The sequence below is a fragment of the Trichechus manatus genome, unplaced genomic scaffold (assembly GCF_000243295.1).
Source record: "Trichechus manatus latirostris isolate Lorelei unplaced genomic scaffold, TriManLat1.0 scaffold00021, whole genome shotgun sequence".
Classification (NCBI taxonomy): Eukaryota; Metazoa; Chordata; class Mammalia; order Sirenia; family Trichechidae; genus Trichechus; species Trichechus manatus.
In genome coordinates, this window is record NW_004443957.1 from 21,911,888 (window position 1) to 21,938,172 (window position 26,285).

A 26,285-nucleotide genomic window follows, 5' to 3' on the forward strand; every position below is an offset into this window, starting at 1 on the left:
ATAAGAAAGGGAAGACTAAACATTGCTAGAGTGCTCAGAATGCGTCTACACTGGACTGTGGCTTGGTGGAACGAAAGGATAGTGGGCAAGGCAAGGGCGGCCTTATGAGCCCTTTATGATTCCCAAGACCTGGATGCATTAACAAGTTAATCAATGGATTCTGATCCACAGTTACAACACAAAAAATTTTTAGGGAAGACCTTTCCGTGTATCGTGGACAAAGGGCCATCTGTATCCTTAGAAAGTTTGCTTAGACCCTAAAAGGGTGTGCTCTTCCTCAACTTATCATGCAGGTGCTTGGGTCCTCTGGGCAAAATCATACACTCTACTAGAATTATGTTCAATATTAATAATTATTTATAATGAAGTAATTGCTCACCATTAGCAATTAAGATCAAAATTTAGTTTAGTTGAATAGCCGTAATGATCCCAATGAGACGTGATTTGTAAATATAACTGTCCCAAATGGAGGTTAGGGAGGCCCATTTGTAATTTTTATTTTTCATCTTTATTTTTCTCTCTGTCATAATGAAGACCACACAGGACTGGGCAGTGATTTGTTCTGTAATACATAAGGTCTCCATGAGTCAGAGCCGACTTGATGGCAACTAACACAACAATTGTATTGAAGGCATAATTTGTCAGTGTCTTTTTTTCCCCTAATTATCAATTGTTTTTCCAACTTGTGGGTAAATAATCCTTAAATAAATGTGTCTGTTTTATTAATTTACCTTCAGATTCTCTTTTCTGAGTACCATAGTGGAACGGGAAGCCTTTTTGTGTTGTAATTGTGGATCAGAATCCATTGATTAACTTGTTAATGCATTTAGGAGTTGGTCATCATAAAGGGCTCATTACTGTAACCTCACACCAGTCTTGCTAATTTCTTTGGAAAGAAGCAGAATCAATGAATTGTCAGGTGGAAACAAACAATTGGCTTAGCCGTAAACATGGAGTCTTTATTCAGATATATGCAAATGTACTACATGCATACAGATGATAATTTTGAGAAGCATTTGAACAGCACAGTTACTTGGAGTAATGTTACTGTAACAAACATCTTTGGGGATAATATGTTAAGGGATAGTATGAAAATGCCTGAAATTGCATTAATAAGTGGCATTAAGGCAAGAGATTATATAAGAATATAGTCATTGTACCAAACTAAATTGTACCAAATTAATCATAGGCATTAAGAAAATATATTGTAACTCCCTGAACTAAAGTATAAACCCTCTTTGTGACAGACATCCATCTTCCATGTAGCCCACATCGTGGTTAAATATCACCCATAGCACGTGATAGGCAGTTATCAGTTTGCTGGTTGATGAATTCTCATTGCATGATTCCTGTGATTTTCCCCACAAAATGTATTTCAGATGACCCAAAGCCGCATCTGTTTTTGGCCTTGCTGTGCCCAAATCATTTCCTGTTGACAGGAATCTCATGGAAATGTCATAATCATCACCACACCTCTACCCTGGAAAACTTTAGCTGCAAGGTTGCTTAAGTTTATGCTATGATGTGTATCGATAACGGGATTTACTGTACTCCACCTGGGTGTTGTGAGGTCTGGGTCCCATCTGTGGCTTATGATACTCTCCAGCCTTGAGGGGTAACGCACCAACTAAAGCAAAACAGAATAAAAAAACTTACCATGGAGTCCACCCCAACGCATGGTGACCCCGTGTGTGTCAGAGTAGAACTGTGCTCCGTAGGGTTTTCAGTGGCTGATTTTTCGGAAGTAGATTGCCAGGCCTTTCTTCTGAGGTGCCTCTGAGTGGACTCACCTCCAGACTCTTGTTTAGCAGCCGAGTGTGTTATCCATTTGCACCACCCAGAGACACCTGTTAGATATATTGATACATGACTCTTCATGCATGTGGCTTTACAGAGGTTAAGTAATATCAAATATATGTATATAAAACATTTGAAATAATTGAAATAATATCAAGAAGCATATGAAATAATTGCAGACTGCTCCAAATTTAATACGGGGAGCACAAAAAGGAAAATGTCTATTTCCAGTTGTTTATATCACTTTATCAATATAACCCATTAATCTTGAACAGCGCTTTGTTTTTCCAAAAGAGAAATTAAGATGTGAATGTACTGCTGAAAATTGCTGCCATGGCATTTTGAGCTCATATCCTCCCAGGGAAAAACAAGAATACTCCCCTCAGTCTTCCATTAGACTATTATGTGATATATCGCAGGGTGTATAGATTCCAAATAGTCTTTAGAGATGGAATAATCTTTTTCCTCTGCCACCATTTGCTCTCTCTGTGATAGGACCAGACAGTGACAGTTTTATTAGCTGCATTCATGGTGCTGAACTTTTCCCAATAGGCAGAGGAGAGTGCCTCATAAAAAGATCCCAGATGCCTGGTTAAGCTTCTTCCAGACTGTTCCGAATGAACTCCACATAAAGGCAGCAAGGGAAAGGCTCTAATAAATTCCGCTACTGGGCTTTTCTAACTGACACTTTTCTACCATTGTGGAAAGAGTTATAAAATGTCTTTTCTTTTTTTGGTACTCAGATGAGTATAGGATCAAACCAGTGGAAGAGGTCAAATACATGAAAAATGGAGCAGAAGATGAGCAGAAAATAGCAGCCAGGAACCAAGAAAACTTGGTAAGAATTGCATTTCTCATATAACGATGAGTTTTGGTGACACCATTGTAATAAAATCTGCACTGAATGTTTAAACTGCAGTTTACACACTGAAAGGCGATTTCTTGAAGATGCTGTAGCTATTTATAGCTTGCCTGAAAGCTGCACCATCACTCCCGTATCCTGTTTGTCTCTGAATAAGCCCTTCTTTAATCTCAACAGAGAATGCTCCAGGGGAAGTACAGCAACATTATTAAATGTTTTGGAATAGTTAAATGCAAAGGAAAAAACATAAAGTAGGATTGAGATTTATCGGGAGAGTTTTTTTCCTGTTCTCCATCTCCTTTAACTGTTATGCAGACCAGGTTGAATGGTTAGATTTTATTATTCTGGTCATGCATTGTGGTTGAGGAAATTGCCTTTTAAAGGAAAATAATGTACTTTTAAGGTAGGTCTCTGTCCAATGAGTCAGTACTTCACATTCACAGTTTTAAAGGTATTGTGGGTTTTGAGTTAATATGAGAATTGTAATGATCTGAAACAGGAAGTGAAGAGCCTCTTTCTTAAATATGAATCAATACATACCTTCCATATTAATATTCTTTCTCTAGAAAATATTTAGCTCATTTTCATAGTAGCTTATTTCTTAAAAGAGGTTACAAATTGTTAAGAATACACATTTCTTCATTTGGGTTGGAGCAAAGTTATTTTTATATTTTGTTTTTGAATTAATTATTTGCTATTTTTTTCATATTTGAGTGAATGTATTTCGTAGACGCCTGCAATGTTGTGAAACATTTTCACTTGACCTAAACTCCTTTCTCCATTACATGCTTTGTTTTTGTTTTTTTTGATTTCTGCTACAGCAGAGGGAGTTGGCAGAGTATTAACCAGTGCTCATGAGTATTTAAGGCTGTCATTTTCCATGAAACAGTAATGAACATAATAGGCTAATTCTTTACCTCTGTCCTTTTCTGAACATATGATCTACAGCTTGAAATGCTGAAGTATCAACAACTGAATATTTTAGATCTCTTTTAAAGGAGTGAAAATATTCTATATATGATAAAATTTTGCTTCATAAATGGGATTTGGATTTCAGACTATCACATAGATTCATTGTACCCTCAAGGATTTTTTTTTTTTTTAGCATTAAAACTTAAATCCAGAAAGATAGTCATGACTAAATAGTAAAAAATTAATATTATCAGACTTTTTATAGGAATTTTTCTTTTTACTTTGAATGGATAAATAGAAGACCTGAGTAGTTGAAATAACAGCAGTCCTTTTTCTACTTCGTTTTATTGAAAAACACAGTTTGTCCTTGCTTGATATAGTTTCAGCTTGAGTTATAAATCTCATCTTCAATGGTAATAATTCCATCAAAGGCTAGAAAGATAGTGGTAAGTGGTCTGGAAGTGGCTGCTCCTTGTATCTACTCTTGATGTGTGTGTCCACTTCATGTGCTTGTGTCTCTGGCCTCCTAAAGGAAGCAGTGACTTTTATAGCTCATGAATGTTTTCTCATTGTGCCGCCATCATATTTAGGGTCAATGCAGCTTTTTTCTTTCTCTGTCAGTTTCCCAGTCTATCAGCTACTTGGTGCTCATGTATTTCTTTCCAGCTCTTTGGTCAGAATTAGCAGATGGAAGGGAGATTCAAAAGAGAGAAATTTCTTGTCATTCTTACTTATTTGTGGATTATCTGTGACAACCCCACATCCCTTTGCTCTGCCTCCCAGTCAGGGTCCAGGCTACCAACAGGAGTTTTAAAGTGTGAGAAGGTTTGCATAGGGAATGGAGAGTAAATGGTTATCCTTGATTCTGAGATTTCTAGACTGCTTTCCAAAATTGAATGACTTTCAGTTATCTGGTAGTGTGTTATCTTTGTCATCCACCATCCTTTGGGATGCACGATCCCATGCATATTGTTTGAGAAAACTAATAGCCTCATAAACTTGAAGCTTATATTGGGAGGTGAATGAAGTTGCTCTAGCAAGTCTTTATTTTTACGTTGTATAAAATAATTTAGGAGTCAAAAAGTTCTCACGTTATGAAGAATGAATTTAAAATGGAAGTCGAAGTTTTTTTTTAAAGTTTTTTTCAATCAAACTGTTGAAACTAAGGTGTTCAGCGAACATAAGCAAGGCAGTATGGCATGGTGGTTAAGCCTTTGGGCTCTGGAGGCAAAAGCTGCCTGGGTTCAGATCTCAGCTCTCAGTTGCTAACTGCATGATTGAATTACTTCACTTCGATAAACCTCCCACTAATCAAAGTGGGAAAGGACAGTCCTGATGGTGCTGTTGTGAGTATTACATGAGATGATCCTTGTAAGACATTTAGTACAGTGCCTGGTACGTGAGAAGCACCTAATAAGAGCTAGACGTTACCAAAGAAAGCAAAAGGAAAGAATACAGAACGTTAGCATCAGTGTTTTTTTTCCCCCTTTCATTTATGTTAATCGGTGACTAGTTTCTAAATGAATGCTTTGGGTTAATCCCGTGTCACATGTATTCTGAAAACTTGTGCTCTGGAACTATGAAATTATTTAAACAAGTATGTTTTGAACACCTGTTATGTACAAGATAGTAAGTATTGAGAAATCTCATAACGGGTTCTTAAAGTCACTGTCCTCAAGGAGCTTGCAGTAAAGTTGCGATAACAGTTCAAGACAACAAATATTTATTATCATTGGTGTGCAAGGCACTGTACTAGATTTTGCAGAGAAACACAAAAATAAGGAAACTATAGACCCTCACCTCAAGGCACTTGTATTCCAGTAGACAAATACCTAATGACTATAAATAAAACAGGTTAAGATTGATTCCAAGAAAAAAATTCAAAATGCTGAATACATTCAAAGGAGGCATAGCATGTCTGTTTGTGTGTCATGACCTACTTCATGAAAGAGTTGGCATTTATGATGGGCTTAGAAGGATGGGATGAGGGAGCCAAGAGCAGAAGTAACAGAAATGGGAAATGCAATATGCATTTAATAAAAAGCAAGTAGTCTAGTTTGATTGGGGAGTCGGGGAGAAGATGTCAGTAGGGAAGCAGTAGAAAGTTAGACTGGAAACATACATGTGGTTATGTATAGAGCCTTTATATCTAGGCTGAGAGGTCTGAACTTAATTAAGTGGATAACAAGGAGGCTTTGAAGGTTTGTAAGTGAGTGATTGGCAGAATGAGGTTATGATTCGGAAAAGTTCATACGGCAACAGCAGGTGTAATGTGGATTGGTGTGGGTAGCCCAGATGGGAGACTATTCATAACAGTTTTTGCAAAGGCAGTAAGGCCTGAACCAAGGTGATGGCAGGGAGAACAGAAAGAGTTTGGGTGAAATTTCAGAAGTAGAAGCAGTAAGATTTGAAACTAATTAAATATTAGAAGGAGACACAGTAATCAGGTGATAATGGCAATCCAAGATTTTGACCCCCTGGAAAGAAGATTGGCTGGTGGTAGTAGAACAAATCGTGATCTCATTGAAATGATGACATCAAGAGGAGGATTGTGTTGGAGGAAAATATAAGGTGTTTGTTCATTCATTCATCATTCATTCTTGCCCACCCTTAAAAAGCTCACAGCATAGTGCATAAGAGGATGTTAAACTATCAATCACACAACGTGTGATAAATGCAGTAACAGCACCTGTAACCACCAGGTTCTTATGCTTTGTGCTCTGTGGGACACAAAGGTGCATCAGACATAGATCCTGCCTTGGGAGCTCAACTGTCTGGTAGCAGATAGAAGGCATGTGATGTATATGACCATCATTCAAGGTACAATGTGAAGTAGAGGTTGGTTTTGAGCAAGCAATGCTTTAGAACATCCATGTGAAGTCTAGCAAAGGGTGGAAATGAGGGTCTGGAGCTCAAGAGCATTGCCTGAGACAATATTAGGTGATCAGTGTATCTTCGTTTGTCAAATGAATGAGAGTAGCTGGATCTACAGGTGTACATTTAGACTGAGTTGATAGCTGACCAAGGAGCCCTGGTGGCACAGTGGTTAAGCACTCAGCTGCTAACCAAAAGGTCAGTAGTTAGAACCCACCACCCGTTCTGCAGGAGTAAGATGGGGCTGTCTGATTCTGTGAAGATTATAGCCTTGGAAACCCTATGAGGCAGTTCTACTGTATCCTATAGGATCACCATGAGTCAAAATCGACTCAGTGGCAACAAGTTTGTTTTGTTGTTGTTGATAGCCGGACACTTGGTTGCATGGAGCAGCCAAAGGAAAGAGAAGAGACAATGATCAAAGAAAGCACCTTGGGACTCCCAGGTTCACTTCAAGGCCTTATGTTGTCTGTGCGCCATGGAAGTCTTCTGTGTTGCTCCTCTCCTCTTTGCTCACAAAGACCCCATTGGTCTTCTTTCAGTTCTTCTAAGGCCCAAATGCTTGCACTTCTTGGGTCCTCGACACTTGCTGTTCCTTCTACCTGCAGCACGTCTCCCCCTCCCCCGTGCTTCTCCCCATCACTTTTGTCTGAATTACTCTTCTTCCTTCTTGAGACTGCAGCCTCAGGGAAGTATCTCCAGACCTCACTAACAACGTTCATTCTCCTTATTCGCTTTGATTGCCTTTGTGCTTCTCTTTCATAGTACTCAGCACAACTATTTCGGAATAATTACTGTGAATCATTTCTTTAATCTTTGTTCCTCTTTTAGACTGTAAGCACATGAGGTTGAAGACTTTTCTGTTTATAGCTGAGTGTCTAGCATCTAACAGTACATGGCAAATAGTAGTTGCTCAGTAAGTATTTATGACCTTAGTCACGTGAGTCCTTTGACCACAGTTTCTGTGGGTAGAGGAGGTTATGCTGATTTTCTGAGGCAGATGATGAATTATTTTTATGTCAATTAGTTATGTACTGTAAAGACAAAGAGGTACATTTATTCCAATTTTCATCATTGCTTAATGTCTGTATATTTCACTTCTTTCAGACTTTAATTCCTCCTTAAGGAAGGTCATGTGGAGACTACTCACACAAAAGCATTGACTTTGGAGCATTATTATATAGATAAATATATATACATATAGATAAAAGCATTGACACAAAGCATTGACTTTGGAGATTATTATATAGATAAATATGGATCTAAATCTCAGCTTCACCATTTGTAGTGTTATTAATTTTGCTCAAATACCTAAAACCCCTGGACTTCAGGCTCCACATCTGGAACGTGGCGGGGATTGTGGGGGGAATCAAGATTATTAAAGTGTTAGAAGAAGATATGGAAGAATATGTTTAGAACCTTAGCAAAGGAAGGCTGTCTCAAACCAGACATAGAAAGCAAAAGCTATAAAGAGAAAGAGTAGTTTATTTTCTTCATTACTTCAAAATTAAATACTTCTGTGAATCAGAATAGCAACAACAACAACAAAAAAAAAAAGCAGTTAATAGATAGACAACAGCCTGGAAGAAAATATTTATGACAAATAAAAGACAAAGGATTAATCTCTGAGATTTATAAACAACACTTGTCAGTAGAATAAGATTATCCATTAGAAAAATAGGTAATGAAGTGAACAGATGGTTCACAGTAGAGGATGTTGGGCAATAAGCATATGAACAGATGTTCTGCATCACTAGTACAGGAGATATTCTCTTAATCAGCTCGTGACAATGGAAGATTCTCACTAGTCCCACTCTGGAAGATACTGACTGTGGCCCAAGGCATGCTCGCCCAGATGGCTGGTGGGCCACACTCTAAAACACGCTTGTGCCTTAACTCCTGCAGTTAATTGTGTGTTTGCCAAGAGTTGGGTATCCAGTTCACCAGACCTGTTTATACTGGTTGAGTGTTATTGTAATTATGTAATTTAGTTAAATAATATGTAAACCAATGAAACACAAGTGTGGAAAGAGAGCAGTTTCCATGAAAATTAAATTGAATGGTTTGGAAAGTCTCAAGGAAGGCAAATCACTAAAAGCCTGCTGTTAAGTTAAATTAAATCCTGCACTCAGGTTATTTCACAAGAGTCTTTACATTCTTACTTCACTTAAGAAACCAAAACAGGGAATCTTAGATGTGCCTGTGGGTGTGGCTAATGCAAGAAGGGAATGTGAAGCCCCAGTCAATGGTTTCTTAAAGGAGGAGCCTTGTTCCTACTTCAGACGATTGGAGAAGGAATGCACATCTGTGTATTATAAAATAAAATAATAGGATTAATGTGTGTGTATCATTTTTATGTCGCCCTGCTTTAACTCACCGTATCATTTAATTACCAGTCCAGATGATGTAGCCAAGTATGACTTTTATTATAATCAGAGAAATGCAAATTAAAACAAGATTCTGTTTTTACGTGTTAGATTGGCAAACTTTAAGTTTGATAATATCAGATTTGGGCATTATTGTAGGAGAATGTGTATTTGCATGCTGTTGGTAAAGCATCTTGGAGGGCACTTTAGCATCATCTGTTAAAGTTTAAAGATGCACCCGGCACTTCCACATCCTGGTATCCACTCAAGCACCTGTACATGAAAAGCTGGCACAGAATTCTTCCCTGCAGCATCATTTATAATAGTGAAAATTTGAAAATAACCTTCATGCTCATTATTATGATGATGGTACGGCTATATTTAAAAAAAAAAAAAAATTACTGTTGAGTCAGAATCAACTCATGGTGACCCAGTGTGTGTCAGAGTAGAACTGTGCTCCATAGGGTTTTTTCAATGGTTGTAATCTTTCGGAAGTAGATCTCTAGGCCTTTCTTCCAAGGTTCCTCTGGGTGGACTTGAACTTCCAACCTTTTAGCTAGTAGCTGAGTGTGTTAACTGTTTGCACCACCCAGGCACTCCATACTATACTAAAACCCAGTTGCCATCGACTTGATTCCAACTCATGGTGACCCCATGTGTTTCAGAGTAGAACTGCTCCATAGGGCTTTCAATGGCTATGATCTTTCCCAAGTAGAACACCTAGCCTTTATCTTGAGGTGCCTCTCAGTGGATTCAAATGGCCAACAGTTAATAGCCAAGTACTTACACATATGCACCACCAGGGACTCGTACTGTACTAGACAGCAATTAAAAAAGAATGAGTCAGCCCTGTATGAACTGTCATGGAGAAATCATGCAAATTGTAGAAGGAATGTGTATCATATGGTACTATTTAAGATTTTTAAATAAAACAAAACAACAATACTGTATATTCTCTATGAGTACCCATATATGTACGTGAATTCATAGAAGAACCTGGATGGAGTTGTCTCAAACTGATAACAGTGTTACCTGAGCTGATGGAGACTTAAGCATGCTGAGTCTCAGTTTCCTGCTATGCAAAATGGGCATAATAATCAGACCCACCTCAGCGGGAAGTTTTGAAAATTAAGATATTTCTGTAAAGCTCTAAGCACAGTTTCTGGCATAGAAAATGCATTATTGGCTATTGTTACTGTTACTTTTAGAAGAGACAAGAGTTGAGTGTGATGGTCAATGAAGTTTTTTATCCTGAAGCTTAAAGTTTTTAATTTTTTAAAGAAAAATATATGAATATATTATTTGTGTCATTTAAAATTGATTTTTTAGAAGTGGGATGATAATAAAACTCCAATTTTGACTACTTGGGAATCTTTAAGTAGAATCATGTCATTTTCTCAGTATCTTAAATACCCTCAAGTTTTTAGTCATTCTCTGATGTCTGACTAACATATGAGGACAAGGCAGTTAGAAGGAAGTTCAGACATCACCCAGCTTCACTTCATATAGGTTAACTGTTACATATAAATAATTTAAAGCTAAATAACTCCAGACTGGGCAGGATTCCATCCCCTTGGTCTCTCCGAAGTAAGTATCTTGACAAAATAAAAAACATTAGGTTTCAGTTTTGAAATGCTCTCTTACTATACACTGAAACATTATCTCGTTTTCCTTAATTGCATTTGTAATCTTCCAGCTCCCCTCCCTTAAGGCTTATTAAATCATTGGATGGTGGCTTTTTTGTTGTTCTTATGGTTTTGGTACGTATTTTCTAGATTTACGTCTGTTACAATGGTTTTGATTTTCTATTTCTGGACATCTTTGTATAAATGAGATGATTCTTTTTGAATCAGATGATGTATGACATGGTTGGGTGAGCTTTGGTTTCAGTCTTCTCCATAGAGTTGAAGCCGATTTGAAATGCCCTTGTCTAAGTCACCATTCCTGAGTACAGTCAAATGACAAAATAAAAAAGAACAGAGTGTTACAGTGAGCATTAGTAGGAAAGGAGAATGGAATCAAGCTTGTAGGTGTGGCAGTTGAGTCTGTGAGCACTCCCATACCTATCTCCAATGCATTAAATTTCCAGTAAATGTCAGCACATTCAGTTGCGTAAATAAAGACTCAGAGATTAGAAGATGTCTTTGATGCTCTGGAGACTTAGCAGAGCTCTCTTTGGAGCAACATCGTCCCACTAGTAAAAGCTGGGAAGAGGTCCTGCCTGCAGAACACAGTGCAGCGCTGCGGTTGAAGCAGTGCCCTGAGGGAGCTGGTGTTGTCCAGGGCATTCGATTGATTGATAGCCGGAAACACAAACCAGAGAATACTCAGCAGTTCCGTTCAGTAACTGTAGATTAAAAAGAAAGCTCAGTGCTCAAGACCACAGTCGTGATACACTGTAGTTATTAGAGTCTACCTTATGGGAAATAAAATGCATGCAAATGAGCATTGTAAACTTTAAATCACTAATAAAATGTTCACTATCATAAGATACATCTCCATATAGAGGTTCTCAAAATTAGGAACCCTCTAAAAATCCATTTGAACTCCTCTTTTTAACAAATACTACTAGGTTTACCTTTCCTGTGAGTCTGTAGAACAGCTAACGTAATAGCAAACATTTCTGTTGAAAGGTTGTTCCTGGGGAACTTAGGAATGACTGTTCACACTTGTGTGCTCATCTTCAAATGGAAGGTTAAGTAATGATTTTTAGAAACTGAATAATGCAAAAGACCATGACTTTGAATTGTCCCAATTTCCCAAGCCACTTAAACACTCCTAGCACTCTTGAGAATAAAGTAAAATTAACTGACACCAGTGGAGCTGATATTATAGTCAAAATGTCCAGCTATATGAAGGCACCTCTTCTCCTACCCTTTGCCTCCCTCCCTCCAGGGGCGGGTTGGGTTTGAGCTCAGACTGGGGCTGGGATGGGTTGTGGGGGAAGGTCTGAACTTGAGGGAGGTACTTCGTGATTTGAGGGACTTCTAGAGGACAGAATACTTCCCAAAACCAAAGTGGTAGTAGAAGGTGATCCTGGGTATCTGATTGAGACAGGAGACACCCTTTCCTATTAAAAAACCAGTTGCCACAGAGTCAATTCCAACTTATGGCAACTGTGCTTCATAGGATTTTCAGAGGCTGATTTTTCAGAAGTAGATCACCAGGACTTTCTTTTGAGGTGTCTTTGGTGGACTCGAACTGCCAACCTTTCAGTTAGCAGCTGAGCACGTTAACCGTTTGCACCATGCAGAACTCCCCCTTTCCTATAGCAGCTTCATAAACATCATTTTAGCACCAGTCTCATTCCCAAAGATCCCCCACTTAAAACTCAGTGGTCTCCCTTCCTGTTCTCTCATGCATGATATGATGTTGCTGTCAGCTCAAGTTCTTCCAGTTAATTAGAAGAATAGCATCAGGATCCTCAATACGATCTACCTGGAGGTTTTGATTTTTTGAGGGTATGAAAGCTCATGTGTCAGGGACGGATTACCCAATCAGCAAGGTACACATCGACTTACTTGTGGTTACTAACTGATCTGTAGTGCACAATTTCACTTGTTTTTCATCACATCAAAGATGTGAAATTGTGCACTGCAGATTAGTAAGTAAACACAGTTAAGCCCATGCATACCTTGTTTACCATAAGCCAGTGCGTACCTTGCTTACTGGTTAATCTGCCCCTGAATTGTTAGTAGAGGGTTTTGGTGTGTCATTCTCTTCTGTTTGTTGTGCTGTACAAGGAAGGAAGGAAGGATAGTACCTCTGTGTTGATCTTGGAAGACTTCCTTTATTCTACTAGCATTTTTGCGTTACTTGAGCCAAGCACATTCAAGGTCCTACAGATTATTCTGGCAATGTGATGATTTGTTTTAGAGTAGAACAGGAGTAGAGTTTAACTCTCTAAGGATGAGGGATTTGTTGAATCAGCCTTCGTAAGTTTCAAGTGTTGAACAGAAGCAAAGTTCCTGATTCAGGGTAAAAATGTTTTGAGAAGAAAATAATGTGCACAAAAGTGCTTTGTAAACACAAAGACCAACACAAATTATAATTTATTAATTATTACTAGTTAAAAGAACAACTGGATCTGTTTCTGAGGTTAGTTGCCATTTTTTGGTGGAAGCAGAGTTCTTCTACTAGTTCTAAGTAAAAGTCAATACTTAATTCCCTTGAAGAAAGAGTTACCATCTGTCTCAGTCATCTAGAGCTGCTGTAACAGAAATACAACAAGTGGATGGTTTAACATAGAGAAATTTATTCTTTCATTGTCTAGGAGGCTAGAAGTCCGAAGTCCCGGCACCAACTCCAGGGGAAGCCTTTCACTCTCTGTCAACTCTGTAAAAAGATCCTTGTCATCAATCTTCCCCTGGTCTAGGAGCTTCTCAGTGCAGGGACTCTGGGTCCAAAGGGCGTACTCTTCTCCCTGCACTACTTTCTTGGTCGTATGAGGTCTCCCTGTCTCTCTTTTACATCTCAAAAGAGATTGACTTAAAATACAGCCTAATCTTGTAGATTGAGTCCTGCCTCATTAACATAACTGCTGCTAATCCTACCTCATTAACTTCATAGAGGTAGAATTTACAACACATAGGAAAATCATATCAGATAACAAAATGGTGGACAGTCACACAATACTGGGAATCATGGACTAAACAAGTTGACACACATTTTTTGAGGAGAAACAATTTGATCCAAACACCATCGGTCTCAGTCATCTATTGCTGCTCTAACAGAAATACCAAAAGTGGATGGCTTTAACAAAGGGAAGTTTATTCTCTCACAGTCCAGTAGGCTGTAAATCCAAATTCAGGGCGTCAGCTCCAGGGGAAAGCTTTCTCCATCGGCTCTGGAGGAAGGTCAGTGTCCTCAATCTTCCTTTAGTCTGGGAGCTTCTCTGCACAGGAACCTCAGGTCCAAAGGACTTGCTTTGCTCCCAGCACTGCTTTCTTGGTGGTATGAGGTTCCCATGTGTCTCTGCTTGCTTCTCTCTTTTATTTCTCAAAAAAGATTGGATTAAGACACTATCTAAACCTCATCAGTATAACCTCATCATAGTGACAGAGTTTACAACACATAAGGAAATCACATATAACCTCATCATAGTGATAGAGTTTACAACACATAAGGAAATCACATCAGATTGCACAATCATACAGTACTGGGAGTCATGACCTAGTTAAGTTGACAGATATTTTGGGGGGACACAATTCAATCCATGACACCATCATAGTGCCTTCATAGCCCTCAAAGAAAGAGTAGTATTAAAGTGTATGCTCAGTTTAAACATACACAGAAATCAATGACCCAGAGGTGGTTTTTGGAGCAACTACTGCAATCATCCAAAGAACTAGGCATCATGGAACATGACTGAAATCCAGTTTCATATGGCTTTCTCTCTTTTCCACCCTCATACACTGAACTGACCTTATAACAGGTGAATGGGGTGTTAGGGTCCTAATGCAACATATTTCCTGAATAAATCCTTATTTCAAAGTACTCAGTTCTCACCGTCAATTAAGCATTGTATGGGCACCAAGGAAATATAAGGATTAACAAAGCGTGGCTGTAACTCTCAGGAAACTCAAGGGAAGACAGATACATATACTGTTGTTGTTGTTAGCTGCCCTAGAGTCGGCCCCTGACTCATGGTGACCCCATGTACAGCAAAATGAAATGCTACCGGGTCCTGCGCCATCCCTATGATCAATTATGGATTGGACTTCGTGATCCATAGGATTTCCATTGGCTGATTTTTGGAAGTAGATCACCAGACCTTTCTTCCTAGTTCATCTTAGTCTAGAAGCTCTACTGAAACCTGTTCAGCATCATAGCAACATGCAAGCCTCCACTAACCAACTGGTGGTGGTGGGCATGAGGTGCATTGGCTGGAATCAGACCTGAGTCTCCCACGTGGAAGGTAAGAATTCTACCAATGAACTACCACTGCCACCATACATACATTGTAAGTCCTCTGATAGAGACCCTCATGAGGTCTTAAGGGGGAGCAAAGAATGGAATGGTGAACTCTTAACTGGGAGACTGGAGGGGATTTGCCAAAGGGCTGACATCGAAGCAAAGCCTTGGACGAGACTAGGTTTTCGTTGGCAAATGAGGTCGAGAAGCAGACTTCAAGCAGAAAGAACAGGGTGAGCTGAGCATGGAGACGTGACATGAATAACGAGTGGGTTTGGGGAGCTGATGGAGTACGTTGTGAAGTGTTCTTATTTGGTTAGTTCGTTTGTTTTAGCTTTTTTTTTTTTTTGATTGGCACATTCATTTCTGGTTTGCAGATAGGCACATTTTTTAGCCAGTATGCAGCATTTGTAATTACAGAATAAATAGAACAGACCTCAGCTGGTTAATTTAAAGATTGAGGGTGTTGATAATGACTTCCCTTTTCCCAGCATTGTTGCGAAATGTGATTGCTTTTAAACATGCTTCCCTTGGATGCAGGGTGCTGTCTAAAGGTTGTTGGACGTGCTTACTCATGACCTTCTCTTGCCCAGTGAAGGATAGCTACTAATTTGTTCCCCGAAACTTTCTGTGTTTAACTTTTGGAAATAGAGAAAACGTAAGCAATTACCTTATATTTAACTTTGGGCTCTTCTCCAAGTAAAGAATGATATCCTGATATTTAAGCAAAAAGTGCAAACCTTGATTCTGGTTTGTTCCACAGGTTCATGTTAGAAATTGGTTTATTTATCTCACTAAAACATGGGCACTTTTAACTCAGGTGGCCCAGTTATGGACACCTGAGGTGGGGGAGGGGATGGATGACAATTGAGAGGGCCGCCTAACACTCAGCCTTTGTTACAGGAGTACCTAGAACATTAACTCAGAGGCTTGCCTTTTCTGCATAGTACTCAGATGTCTCTATTCTCTCCTGTGTGATGCTAAAAATAAAACCAAAGCATATAGGTTTCGCTCATCTGTTGGCAAACTTAGTAAGATAGCCTCACCTGAAACTAATAATTTATGCCCTGGAGGTGAGAGTATCAAAAGAAACCCTCATGTTTCCACGAGTCTGTGCTCTGGCGGGTGCCTCTTTTTGTGGACTTCATTTGTGAGCAAATAATGCACAATATTTACAGCTAGAAGCTTCACTGGTTTCATTATGGTTTGTTTTTAAGAGGTTCTTTGTCATTCTGAGAGTAGATTCTATACCTGTCATTCAGAAAAGATAGAAATAAATAACCAAGCATAAAAAATTCGTACATCTTCTTTGGAGGGAAGAAAACGTGTTGTTTAGCTTGTCAACATTATAATAGATATATGAAGATGCCGTTGTAACTGCCTGCTTCAAGTTCATAATAGAGCTAATTTAATTTATGTACTCAGTGCTGTGTTCGATAATAGATGCCAAATTTCTTCCTCCTCTGAAAAGTAAAACGATTGATCATGACAACATTATTTCTCAAAATTTAATAAACTGACTCAGTGTTTTTGTCCATGTCACGGTGTGATGGTATGCAGAGGTTTTCATTTACTGACAAACTTCTGCTCTTAATTATATAATTTGAGGCCTTGCTTAATTTGAAGCAAACCTTTTCTTTTCATATCTCTTCCATGGATTTTTACAGTTGAAGGCACTTAGATAAGAAATGAGATAGGAATCTGGTTATTGAAACCAGAACACGAGGTAGGGTTGGTCTCAGAAACAAAGCAGAAGGTTCATTATTAGAACTGGGGTGCAGCATGGCTGATATGATTCTGGGTCTCCCAGATGCTATCCAGGGTTCCTTTACTTCTCCAGAGTCTAAGATGGGCTGAACCTGAAAGGAACTGTCAGGGAACACCAGCTGTGGAGAAAGAGAACAGGGAATCGTATTACAGTCAAATGCTTCACAATCTCTGTGGTGCCTTAACACCCACAATGTTTAAGGTCCTGTCAAAGAATCTGCCTGCCAGGAGCTGGTGGTTCAGTGAAACAAGATCAATAACACATAGCTATTGAATTTGGTGTATTCCTGTTACTCTCTTATTTAATTTTATTTTCTTAAATTAACTTTTCCCTGATTATAAACATACTACTTTTTAAATTACTGGAAAACATACTTGGGAAATACAGAAATGAATAAACTAAATAAAATCAGATGTAAATCCCACCACCCAAAATTAACAACCGTTTATGTTTTTAGGCCTGATACACATAGAAATATAATATTTTCTTAACAGAAATGGATCTGAATTTTTTACAAAACTAAACATAGTCTTACCATATAATTCAGCAGGGTGTTATGGATTGAACTGTGACCCCCAAAAGTGTGTTGTAAACCCCAACTTCTGTGCCTGTGGTTATAACCCTGTTGGGGAATGAGGTGTCTTTGTTATGTTAATAAGGCACTATTTGTGTAGGGTGTATCTTGAGTTTATTCTTACAAGATATAAAAGGATCAGATTAAGCAAACAGAGATGGGGGAAGATAGATGCCAAGCCAAATGCAGATCTCCAAGGAACCAGGAAACAGAAGCTGAAGAGACAAGGACCTTCCCCCAGAGCCAGCAGAGAGAGAGAGGCTTCCTCCCCTAAAGTGTGAGAAGGTAAATTTCTGTTTGTTAAAGCCATCCACTTGTGCTATTTCCATTATAGCAGTGCTAGATAACTAAGACATAGGGTATTTATTCAACTGATTTGAAACTTATCCCCACACAAAAACCTGTACATGAATGTTCATAGCAGCTTTATTTATAAGCACCAAAAACTGGAAACAGCCAGAATGTCTATCAGTAGGTGAATGGATAAACAAACTGTGGTACATCCATACAATGAAAACCCCTCAGAGATTAAAAGAATTGATCTATCAAGCCATGAAAAGACATGAATGAATCTTAAATGCATATTGCTAGGTTAGAGAAGCCAGTCTGAAAAGCCTACATTCTGTATGATTTCAATTATATGACTCTCTGGAAAAGGCAGAACTATGGAGATGGTAAATGGATCAGTGGTTGCCATAGGTTTGTGGAAAAGGGAGACTTGAATAGTTGAAGCGCAGAGGATTTTTTTAGGGTGGTGAAACTATTCTGTATGATACTGTAATGGTAGGTAATGATTTTACGCATTTGTCAAAACCCATAGAACTGTAGAACAAAAGAGTAAATCTTAATATATGCAAATTTTAAAAAATTTAGGTGGTTGAGGGATCCCAGGATGGAATGCAGACTGTGACAAATGACTCTATCACAGTTACATATGTATGAAATAACTTTACTGAAGAAGTTGGGGGAGAGGGGCTCTACCTAAGTAACTTTGGAAGTGAATGGAGACTGTCTTAGTCATCTAATGCTGCTATAACAGAAATACCACAAGTGGATGGCTTTTAACAAAGAGAAGTTTATTCTCTCACAGTCCAGTAAGCTACAAGTCCAAATTCAAGGCATCTGCTCCAGGGGAAGGCTTTGTCTCTCTGTTGGCTCTGGAGAAAGGTCCTTGTGATGTAATCAGTCTTTCCTTGGTCTGGGAGCATCTCAGCGCAGGAACCTCAGGTCCAAAGGACTCGCTCTGCTCCCAGCACTGCTTTCTTGGTGATATGATGTTCCCATGTCTCTCTTCTCGCTTCTGTCTTTTATATCTCAAAAGAAATTGGCTTAAGACACTACCTAATCTTGTAGACCTCATCAGTATAACTGCTGCTAATCCATCTTATTACATCATAGTGATAGAGTTTACAACACATAAGGAAATCACATCAGATTACAGAATGGTACACAATCATACAATACTGGGAATCATGACCCAGCCAAGTCGACAAATAGTTTTGGGGGACACAATTCAATCCATGACAGAGACTGTATGACTAAAGGTAAAAGAAATGTACATAAGCACTGTATTCTATTATTTTTACTATGGGGTAAGTTTAATTGTGACACCACTACACATGTATGCCAGAACTGAACTACTAATTATGATGGTTGGAGGAGCCAGGTGTCTCACTGTTGGAGTTGGAAGTTACAGACAGGTAATGGGAGGAGGCTAGAATGACCCTGTGGCAGTGGATAGAGTTGGAGACATCAGTATGAACTGCTGTTTACCTTAATATAGATACAGATGGATACATATAGAAATATTGATAGATATGTGTGTATACTCATGTATATATATTTTTGCCCTGTCAGCTGATAGGACCTAGAAACAATGACACACCAGTAGCAACAAGCACATTCAGCACTTAGATCTTGGTTTCTAATACCATTTTCCAATAAACGAAACTAGAGCTACTTAGAGAAATGGCTGATTCTAGGGCTAGGGCACGGAATATACAAGATGATCCTGGAACATCTTGTAGTACCTACCAGAAAGTTAGGAGGCGCTATGGCTCACGTACACACATGCATATGCTCACACATACACGTGCTTGCACACACACACACACACAATGGTGGAGTATGTCAGAGGGACACAGGAGCCCACTGAAAGCTCTCAATAGCCAAAGCTGGAACAATTTGAGCAACAAAATAAATAATGTAGCATTTGATTATAAACCAAAGTATAAAATAAATATCCATGGGTCCATACTGATATAGATGATTGAATAAATAAATAGAGGAGAATTCATAAATCTCCTATGCAGAAAAATTTCAAGTAAGTTATGTAAGTACTTCACCCTCAAGGAGGTGGAGCATAACTCCCTACTCTGTAAGTGTGGGCTGTGCATAGTAACTTCCTTCCAAAGAGTACATTCCAGAAAGGGAGAAAAAAAGAATAACTTTACAATACAGAAACGTGACAAATACTAACTTAGCTGGGTGATAAAAGTTAATGTCAACAGTCATAAGTCGTATCGATAGTATGTACTCTTGATACGATGTGATGAGAATGGCAGTTTACCTCTGTGATCTTCCTGCCCGAAACCCATAACCTTAGTGTAACTGTGAGAAAAAGTTAGACAAATCCCAGTCAAGAGACAGTCTACAAAATACCTGACCAATACTCCTCAAAACTGTCAAGGTCATAAAAAACAAGGGAAGTCTGAGAAACTGCCACAGCCGAGAGGAGCTTAAGGAGACATTACAGTGACATGCAATGTGGTATCCTGGATGAGATATGGGGACAGAAAAAGGACATTAGGTAAAACTAAGGAAGTATGAATATCATTTCAATATTGGTTCATTAACTGTGACAAACGTACCATCCTAACGTAATATGGAGCCCTGGTGGCGCAGTGGCTAAGCATTTCACTGCTAACCAAAAGGTCGGCAATTTGAACCCACCAACAGCTCTGCAGGAGAAAAACATGGCAGTCTGCTTCTGTAAAGATGTATAGCCGTGGAAACCCTATGGGGCGGTTCTGCTCTGTCCTATAGAGTCCCTATGAGTTGGAATTGACTTGACGGCAGTGGGGTTTAATGTAATGTGTTAATATAGGAGGTAAATCTGGGATTTCTACTATCCTCACAACTTTTCTGTATTGTATATTGTAAAATAGAGTTTATTTAATTATTTTAAAAATGGATTCATACTATTTTTTTGTTGTTGTTGTACTAGGTGCTGTTGATTTGGTTGCAACTCACAGGGACCCTGTGTACAACAGAACAAAGTATCGCCTGGTCCTGAGCCATCCTCACAATCATTGTTATGCTTGAGCCCATTGTTCATACTATACATACTGTGAATATACCATAATTTGACTAACACTTTAGTGAACAATTTTCTGTAATATATGTATCTCCAATTATTCCCTTAGGATAAATTCGTATACGTAGGATTATTGAGACAAACAGAAGGCTTTTTTTATTTGTATGCCAAATTACCCTCTCTCCAAAAAAAAAAACCTTATACCAACTTGTCTTCCCACCATCAAAGTGTGAGAGTGACCATTTCTCTTGGTCCTTTATCACTATGGGTAATTTTACAATTTTTTGTTTTTGTTACCTTGTATCTTTTTAATATGCATTGCCTTGATAACTAATGAGTTTGTACTTTTTTTCATTTTCTTCTTTCTTTTTTACAATAATATTTTATTGTGTTTTAGATGAAAGTGTACACAGCAAATTAGGTTCCCTTTTAACAATTTCTGTACTAATTGTTCCTTGCCATTGGTTACAATTTCTACAATGTGTCAGCATTCTCATTATTTCCTTTCTGTTTGTTCTGTTTCCATTGATCTAGCTTCCCTTCCCCTCCTAGCCTTCTCAGTTGTCCTTTTGGGTAAATGTTGACCATTTGGTCTCATATAGTTCATTGTTTAAGGGAGCACATTACCCACGGGTGACACTTTTCTTATTTTATAAGCCAGTCTATTATTTGGCTGAAAGGTGACCCACAAAAATACTTTCAATTCATGTTCAAAGGTTATCGTAGGGTGATAGTATCAGGCATTCCTCTCATCTCTGTCTGTCTAGTAGGTCTAGCCTTTTTCAGGAAATTGAGTTTTGTTCTACATTTTTCTTCCATTGTATCCAGGACCTTTTGTTGTGTCTCTGGTCAGAACGGTCAGTAGTGGTAGCCAGGCGCCATCTAGTTCTTCTGGTCTCAGATTAGAAGCCATGGTTCATGTGGGCTGTGAGTCCTGTGGACAAGTTTCTTCTTTGAGCCGTTGATTTCCTTCATCCCTTTTGCTCCAGATGAGTAGAAACCAACAGTATCTTAGATGGCTGCTTGCAACCTTTTAAGACCCAGACATTATTCACCAAACTATGATGCAGAACACTATCTTTGCAAACTATGTTATGCCAGTTGACTAAGTTGTCCCCCGAGACAAGAGTCCCAAGACTGTTAACCCAGTAAACCAATCACACAAGTTGTTTGGATATATCTAGGAAGGCTCTCTAACTGTGCCCCCTATGTGGTTTGTTATATATGTGGATGTATATACAGCACATACAAACGTGTATATATGTATGCCTACATATACACCTATGCATGCACGTGCATTTACTCACATATGCCTTTCTATACACATATATGCATCTCTGTCTACCTATATAACCACACGCCTGTTTTCTGGTTGTTTTTACTGTTGTTGCAAAATTGTATGTGTTATAGCATTTACTGAAATTGTCCCTTTTTCTCCTGTACTTCTTAGTATCTTTATTTAACTTGGTCATGTTGTGCTGACTTCACCCATATTTAGTCTCTGCCTTTCCCATCACTAAAAGTAACAAGTGTCTACTATCTAGAAAGTGATTCCCCCTCCATCTCTCTCCCATCCCTGGTAACCATCTTGACTTTTTATAATAGTGAGACCATACAATATTTGTCTTTTTGTGATTGACTTATTTAATTCAACATAATATTTTCCAGATTCATCCATGTTGTAAGATGTTTCGCAGACTTCTCATTACTCTTTATAAAAAAAACCTGTTGCCATCGAGTCGCTTCTGACTCATAGTGACCCTGTAGGACAGAGTAGAACTGCCCCTACAGGGTGTCCAAGGAGTTGCTGGTGGATTCAAACTGCTTGCCTTTTGGTTAGCAGCCTTAGGTCTTAACCACTATGCCACCAGGGCTCCCATTATTCTTTATAGTTGCATACTATTCAGTTGTATGTGTGTACCACAATTTGTTTATCCATTCATCTTTGATGGGCACTTAGGTTGTTTCCATCTTTTTGCTATTGTGAATAATAGTACAGTGACCATAGGTGTGCATATGTCTATTCATGTCACTGCTCTTATATCTCTAGGATATATATATAGAAATGGGATTGCTGGATCATAAGGTATTTCTGTCTAGTTTTTTGAGGAAGCGCTATACCGTTTTCCATAGTGGTTGTACCATTTTACAATTCTACCAGCAATGTATAAGAATTCCAATCCCCCCACATCCTCACTAGCATTTGTTGTTTTCTGTTTTTTTTTTTTTAAATCATTTTCATTTTTGCAGGGGTGAGGTGATATCTCATTGTAGTTTTGATTTGCATCTATGCGTAGGAGTCGGCTCGATGGCAGTGGGTTTTGGTTTTGAAATGGCTAATGATCACGAGCATCTTTTCATGTATTTTTTGGCTACCTGAATGTCCTCTTTAGTGAAGTGTCCATTTTTTGATTGGATTGTTAGTCTTTTTGTTCAGTTGTTGAAGTTTTCTGTATATTTTTAGAGATTAGACCCTTATCAAATATGTCTTTACCAAAGATTTTTTTCTAATCTGTAAGTTTTCTTTTTACTCTCTTGGTAGAGCCTTTTGATGAGCATAACTTTAATTTTTAGGAGATCCCAGTTATCTAATTTATCTTCTGTCTGTCATGCATTTTTAATTTTGTTTGATAGGCTATTTATGCTGACAGTTAGGTTCCCTAGTTTTGACCCTATGTTATTTTCCAGGAACTTTATAGTTTTAGCCTTACTTAACATTTAGGTCTTTGAACCCTTTTGAGTTTGTTTTTATGCATGGTGTGAGGTATGGATCCTGATTGATTTTTCTGCATATGGATGTCCAGTTTTGCCAGTACCATTTGTTAAAGAGACTGTTTCTTCCCCACTGAATGAGCTTTGACCCTTTGTCAAAGATCAGCTGCCCATAAATGGGTGGGTTTATTTCTGGGTTCTTATGCTATTCCATTGGTCTGTGTGTCTGTCATAGTACCAGTACCAGACTGTTTTGATTACTGTGGCTGTATAGTAAGTTTTGAGATCAGGAAGTGTGAGGCCTCCTACTTTGTTCTTCTTCAGTATTGCTATAGCTATTTGGGACTGCCTTCCTTACCATATAAAATTAGAGATTAGTTTTTAAATTTTATTAAAGAATGTTGTTGGGATTTGGATAAGGATTGCATTATATCTATAGAGCACTTTTGTAGTATTGACATTTTCGCAGTGTTAAGTCTTTCTACATGTGAGAATGGAATGTTTTTCCATTTATGTAGATCTCTTCTGGTTTCCCACAATAATGTTTTATGGTTTTCCTTGTATAAGTCTTTTATATCCCTGGTTAGGTTTATTCCTAGGTATTTTATCCTTTGGGGGGCTATTGTGAATGGTATTGTTTTCTTGATTTCCTTTTCAGATCCCTTCCTGTTAGTATAGAGAAACCCAGCTGACTTTTGTGTTTTGAACTTGTACCCTGCCACCTTGCTGAAGCCTTCTATTAATTCCAGTAACTTTCTTACGGAGTCTTTGGGATTTTCTGTGTATAGGGTCACGTCATCTGTGAATAAGGATAGTCTTATTTCTTCCTTTACAGTTTGAATAACCTTTATTTCCCTTTCTTGCCTTATTTCTCTAGCAAGGACTTCCAGTACAATATTGAGTAAGAGTGGTGATAAGGGGCATCCATGTCTCATTCCTATTCTCAAGGGGAATGCTTTCAGTCTCTAGTAATGCTGGCTGGTTTTGTATATATGCCCTTAATTATGTTGAGAAATTTCCCTTCTATTCCTATTTTGCTGAGAGTTTTTATCAGGAAAGAGTGTTGGATTGTTTCAAATGCTTTTTTTTTCTGCGTTGATTGAGATGATCATATGATCTTTTCCTTTGTTTAATTTATGTGGTGAATTACGTTGATTGATTTTCTAATGTTGAACCATCCTTGCATCCCTGGTATGAATTCCCCTTGATCATGATGTATTATTTTTCTTTATATGCTGTTGAATTCTGTTGGCTAGAATTTTGTTGAGAATGTTTGCGTCTGTATTCATGAAGGATATTGGTCTGTAGTTTTCTTTTTTAGTGGTGTCTTTGCCTGGCTTTGGTATCAGGGTTATACTGGCTTCATAGAATGAACTGGGGAGTATTCTTTCCGTTTGTATGTTGTGGAATAGTTTCAGTAAAATTGGTGTCAGCTCTCCTCTGAATGTTTGGTAGGATTCTCCAGTGAAGCCATCTGGGTTGGGGATTTTTTTTTCGTTGGGAGTTTTTTTTTTTCTTTAATGACCTCTTCAATTTCTTCTTTTCTTATGGGTCTGTTTAAATTTTCTACCTCTGTTTGTGTTAGTTTAGGTAGATAGTGTGTTTCTGGAAATTTGTTCATTTCTTCTAGGTTCTCAAATTTGTTGGAGTATAATTTTTCATAATATCCTGTCATGACCCTTTTTGTCTCGGTTCTGTTGTAATGTCACCCATCTCATTTCTTATTTTGGTTATTTGCATCTTCTCTTTTTTTTTTTTCCTTTGTCAGTTTAGCCAGTGGTTTGTTAGATTATTGATCCTCTCAAAGAACCAACTTCTAGTCTTGTTGATTCTTTTTATTGTTTTTCTGTTTTCTAGTTCACTTATTTCTGCTCTGATCTTTATAATTTCCTTTCTTCTGATGACTGTCTAATTCTTTTGCTGCTCCTTTTCTGTTTGTTCTAGTTGTAGGGTTAAGCTATTGATTTTGGCCCTTTTTTCTTTTTTGATGTGTGCATTTATTGCTATAAATTCTCCCCTGAGCACTGCTTTTGCTGTGTCCCAAAGATTTTGGTATATTGTATTTTCATTCTCATTCGATTTTAGGAATTTTTAAAAAATTTGTTCTATTACCCAGTAGTTTTTAAGTAAGGTGGTATTCAATTTCCATTACTTAATATTTTTCCTTGTTTTTTTCTGTTACTGATTTCTAGTTTTATAGCGTTATGATCAGAGAAGGTGCTTTGTGTTATTTCAGTGTTTTTTTATTTATTGAGGTTTGTTTTGTGGCCTAAAATATGCTGTTTTGGAGAATGATCCATGTGCATTGGAGAAGAATGTATACTGTGCTGCTGTTGGGTGGTGTATTCTGTATATGTCTATGAGGTCAAGTTAGTTACATTATTTAGATCTTCTGTATCCTCACTGAGTTTCTTTCTAGTTGTTCCATCCATCAATGAAAGTGGTATGTTAAATTCTTCTACTATTATTGTAGAACTCTTTACTTCTCTTTTCAATTCTGTTTGAGTTTGTTTTATGGATTTTGGAGCTCTGTCATTGGGTGTGTAAATATTTATTATGGTTATGTCCTCTTGGTGGATTGACCCTTTAATGATTATATAATGCCCTTCCTTGTTTCTTATTAATTTTGACTTAAAGTCTATTTTATCAGAGATTATTATTGCCAACCCTGCTTTCATTTGGTTACTATATGTTGATATGTTTTTTTCCATCCTATGATTTTTTACCCATTTCTGTCTTTGTGTCTAAGGTATGTCTCTTGTAGGCAACATATTGATGAGTCTTTTTTTAATCCATTCTGCCACTCTGTCTCTTGACTGGTGCATTTAAACCATTTATATTCATTGTGATTATTGATAGGTATGAATTTACTGCTGCCATTTTGTTATGCTTTGTGTGTGTGTGTGTGTGGTGTTAACAGTTTCTTTGTTCTGCTTAATTTTCTATGCTGATTTTGTGTTTGCTGAGTCTTTTTGATTTTCTTCTTTATTTTTGTGAGTAGATTTATTAATTTTCTTTGTGGTTACTGTAATACTTACCTTTATCTTCCTAAGTTTCCTACAGTCTGATATTGCCTTGACTTCCTCTCCATATGGAAGTTCTATAACTATACCACTTATTCCCCCTTTTGGTTTGAAGTTGTCATCGGTTAAAGATTTGACATCTCTGGTTCCTTGTTTTCAGTTTTGCAG

General features: G+C 38.0%; 1 protein-coding gene across 1 annotated transcript in view; it reads left to right on the forward strand.

Moving 5' to 3' along the window:
- CUNH1orf21 (chromosome unknown C1orf21 homolog) overlaps positions 1 to 26,285 on the forward strand; it is a 289,318-nt gene that overhangs the window by 149,160 nt on the left and 113,873 nt on the right. The window contains exon 3 of the mRNA XM_023728118.1: positions 2,541 to 2,635. Coding sequence (XP_023583886.1) covers positions 2,541 to 2,635 — 95 coding nt within the window. The remainder of the gene's footprint in view (positions 1 to 2,540; positions 2,636 to 26,285) is intronic.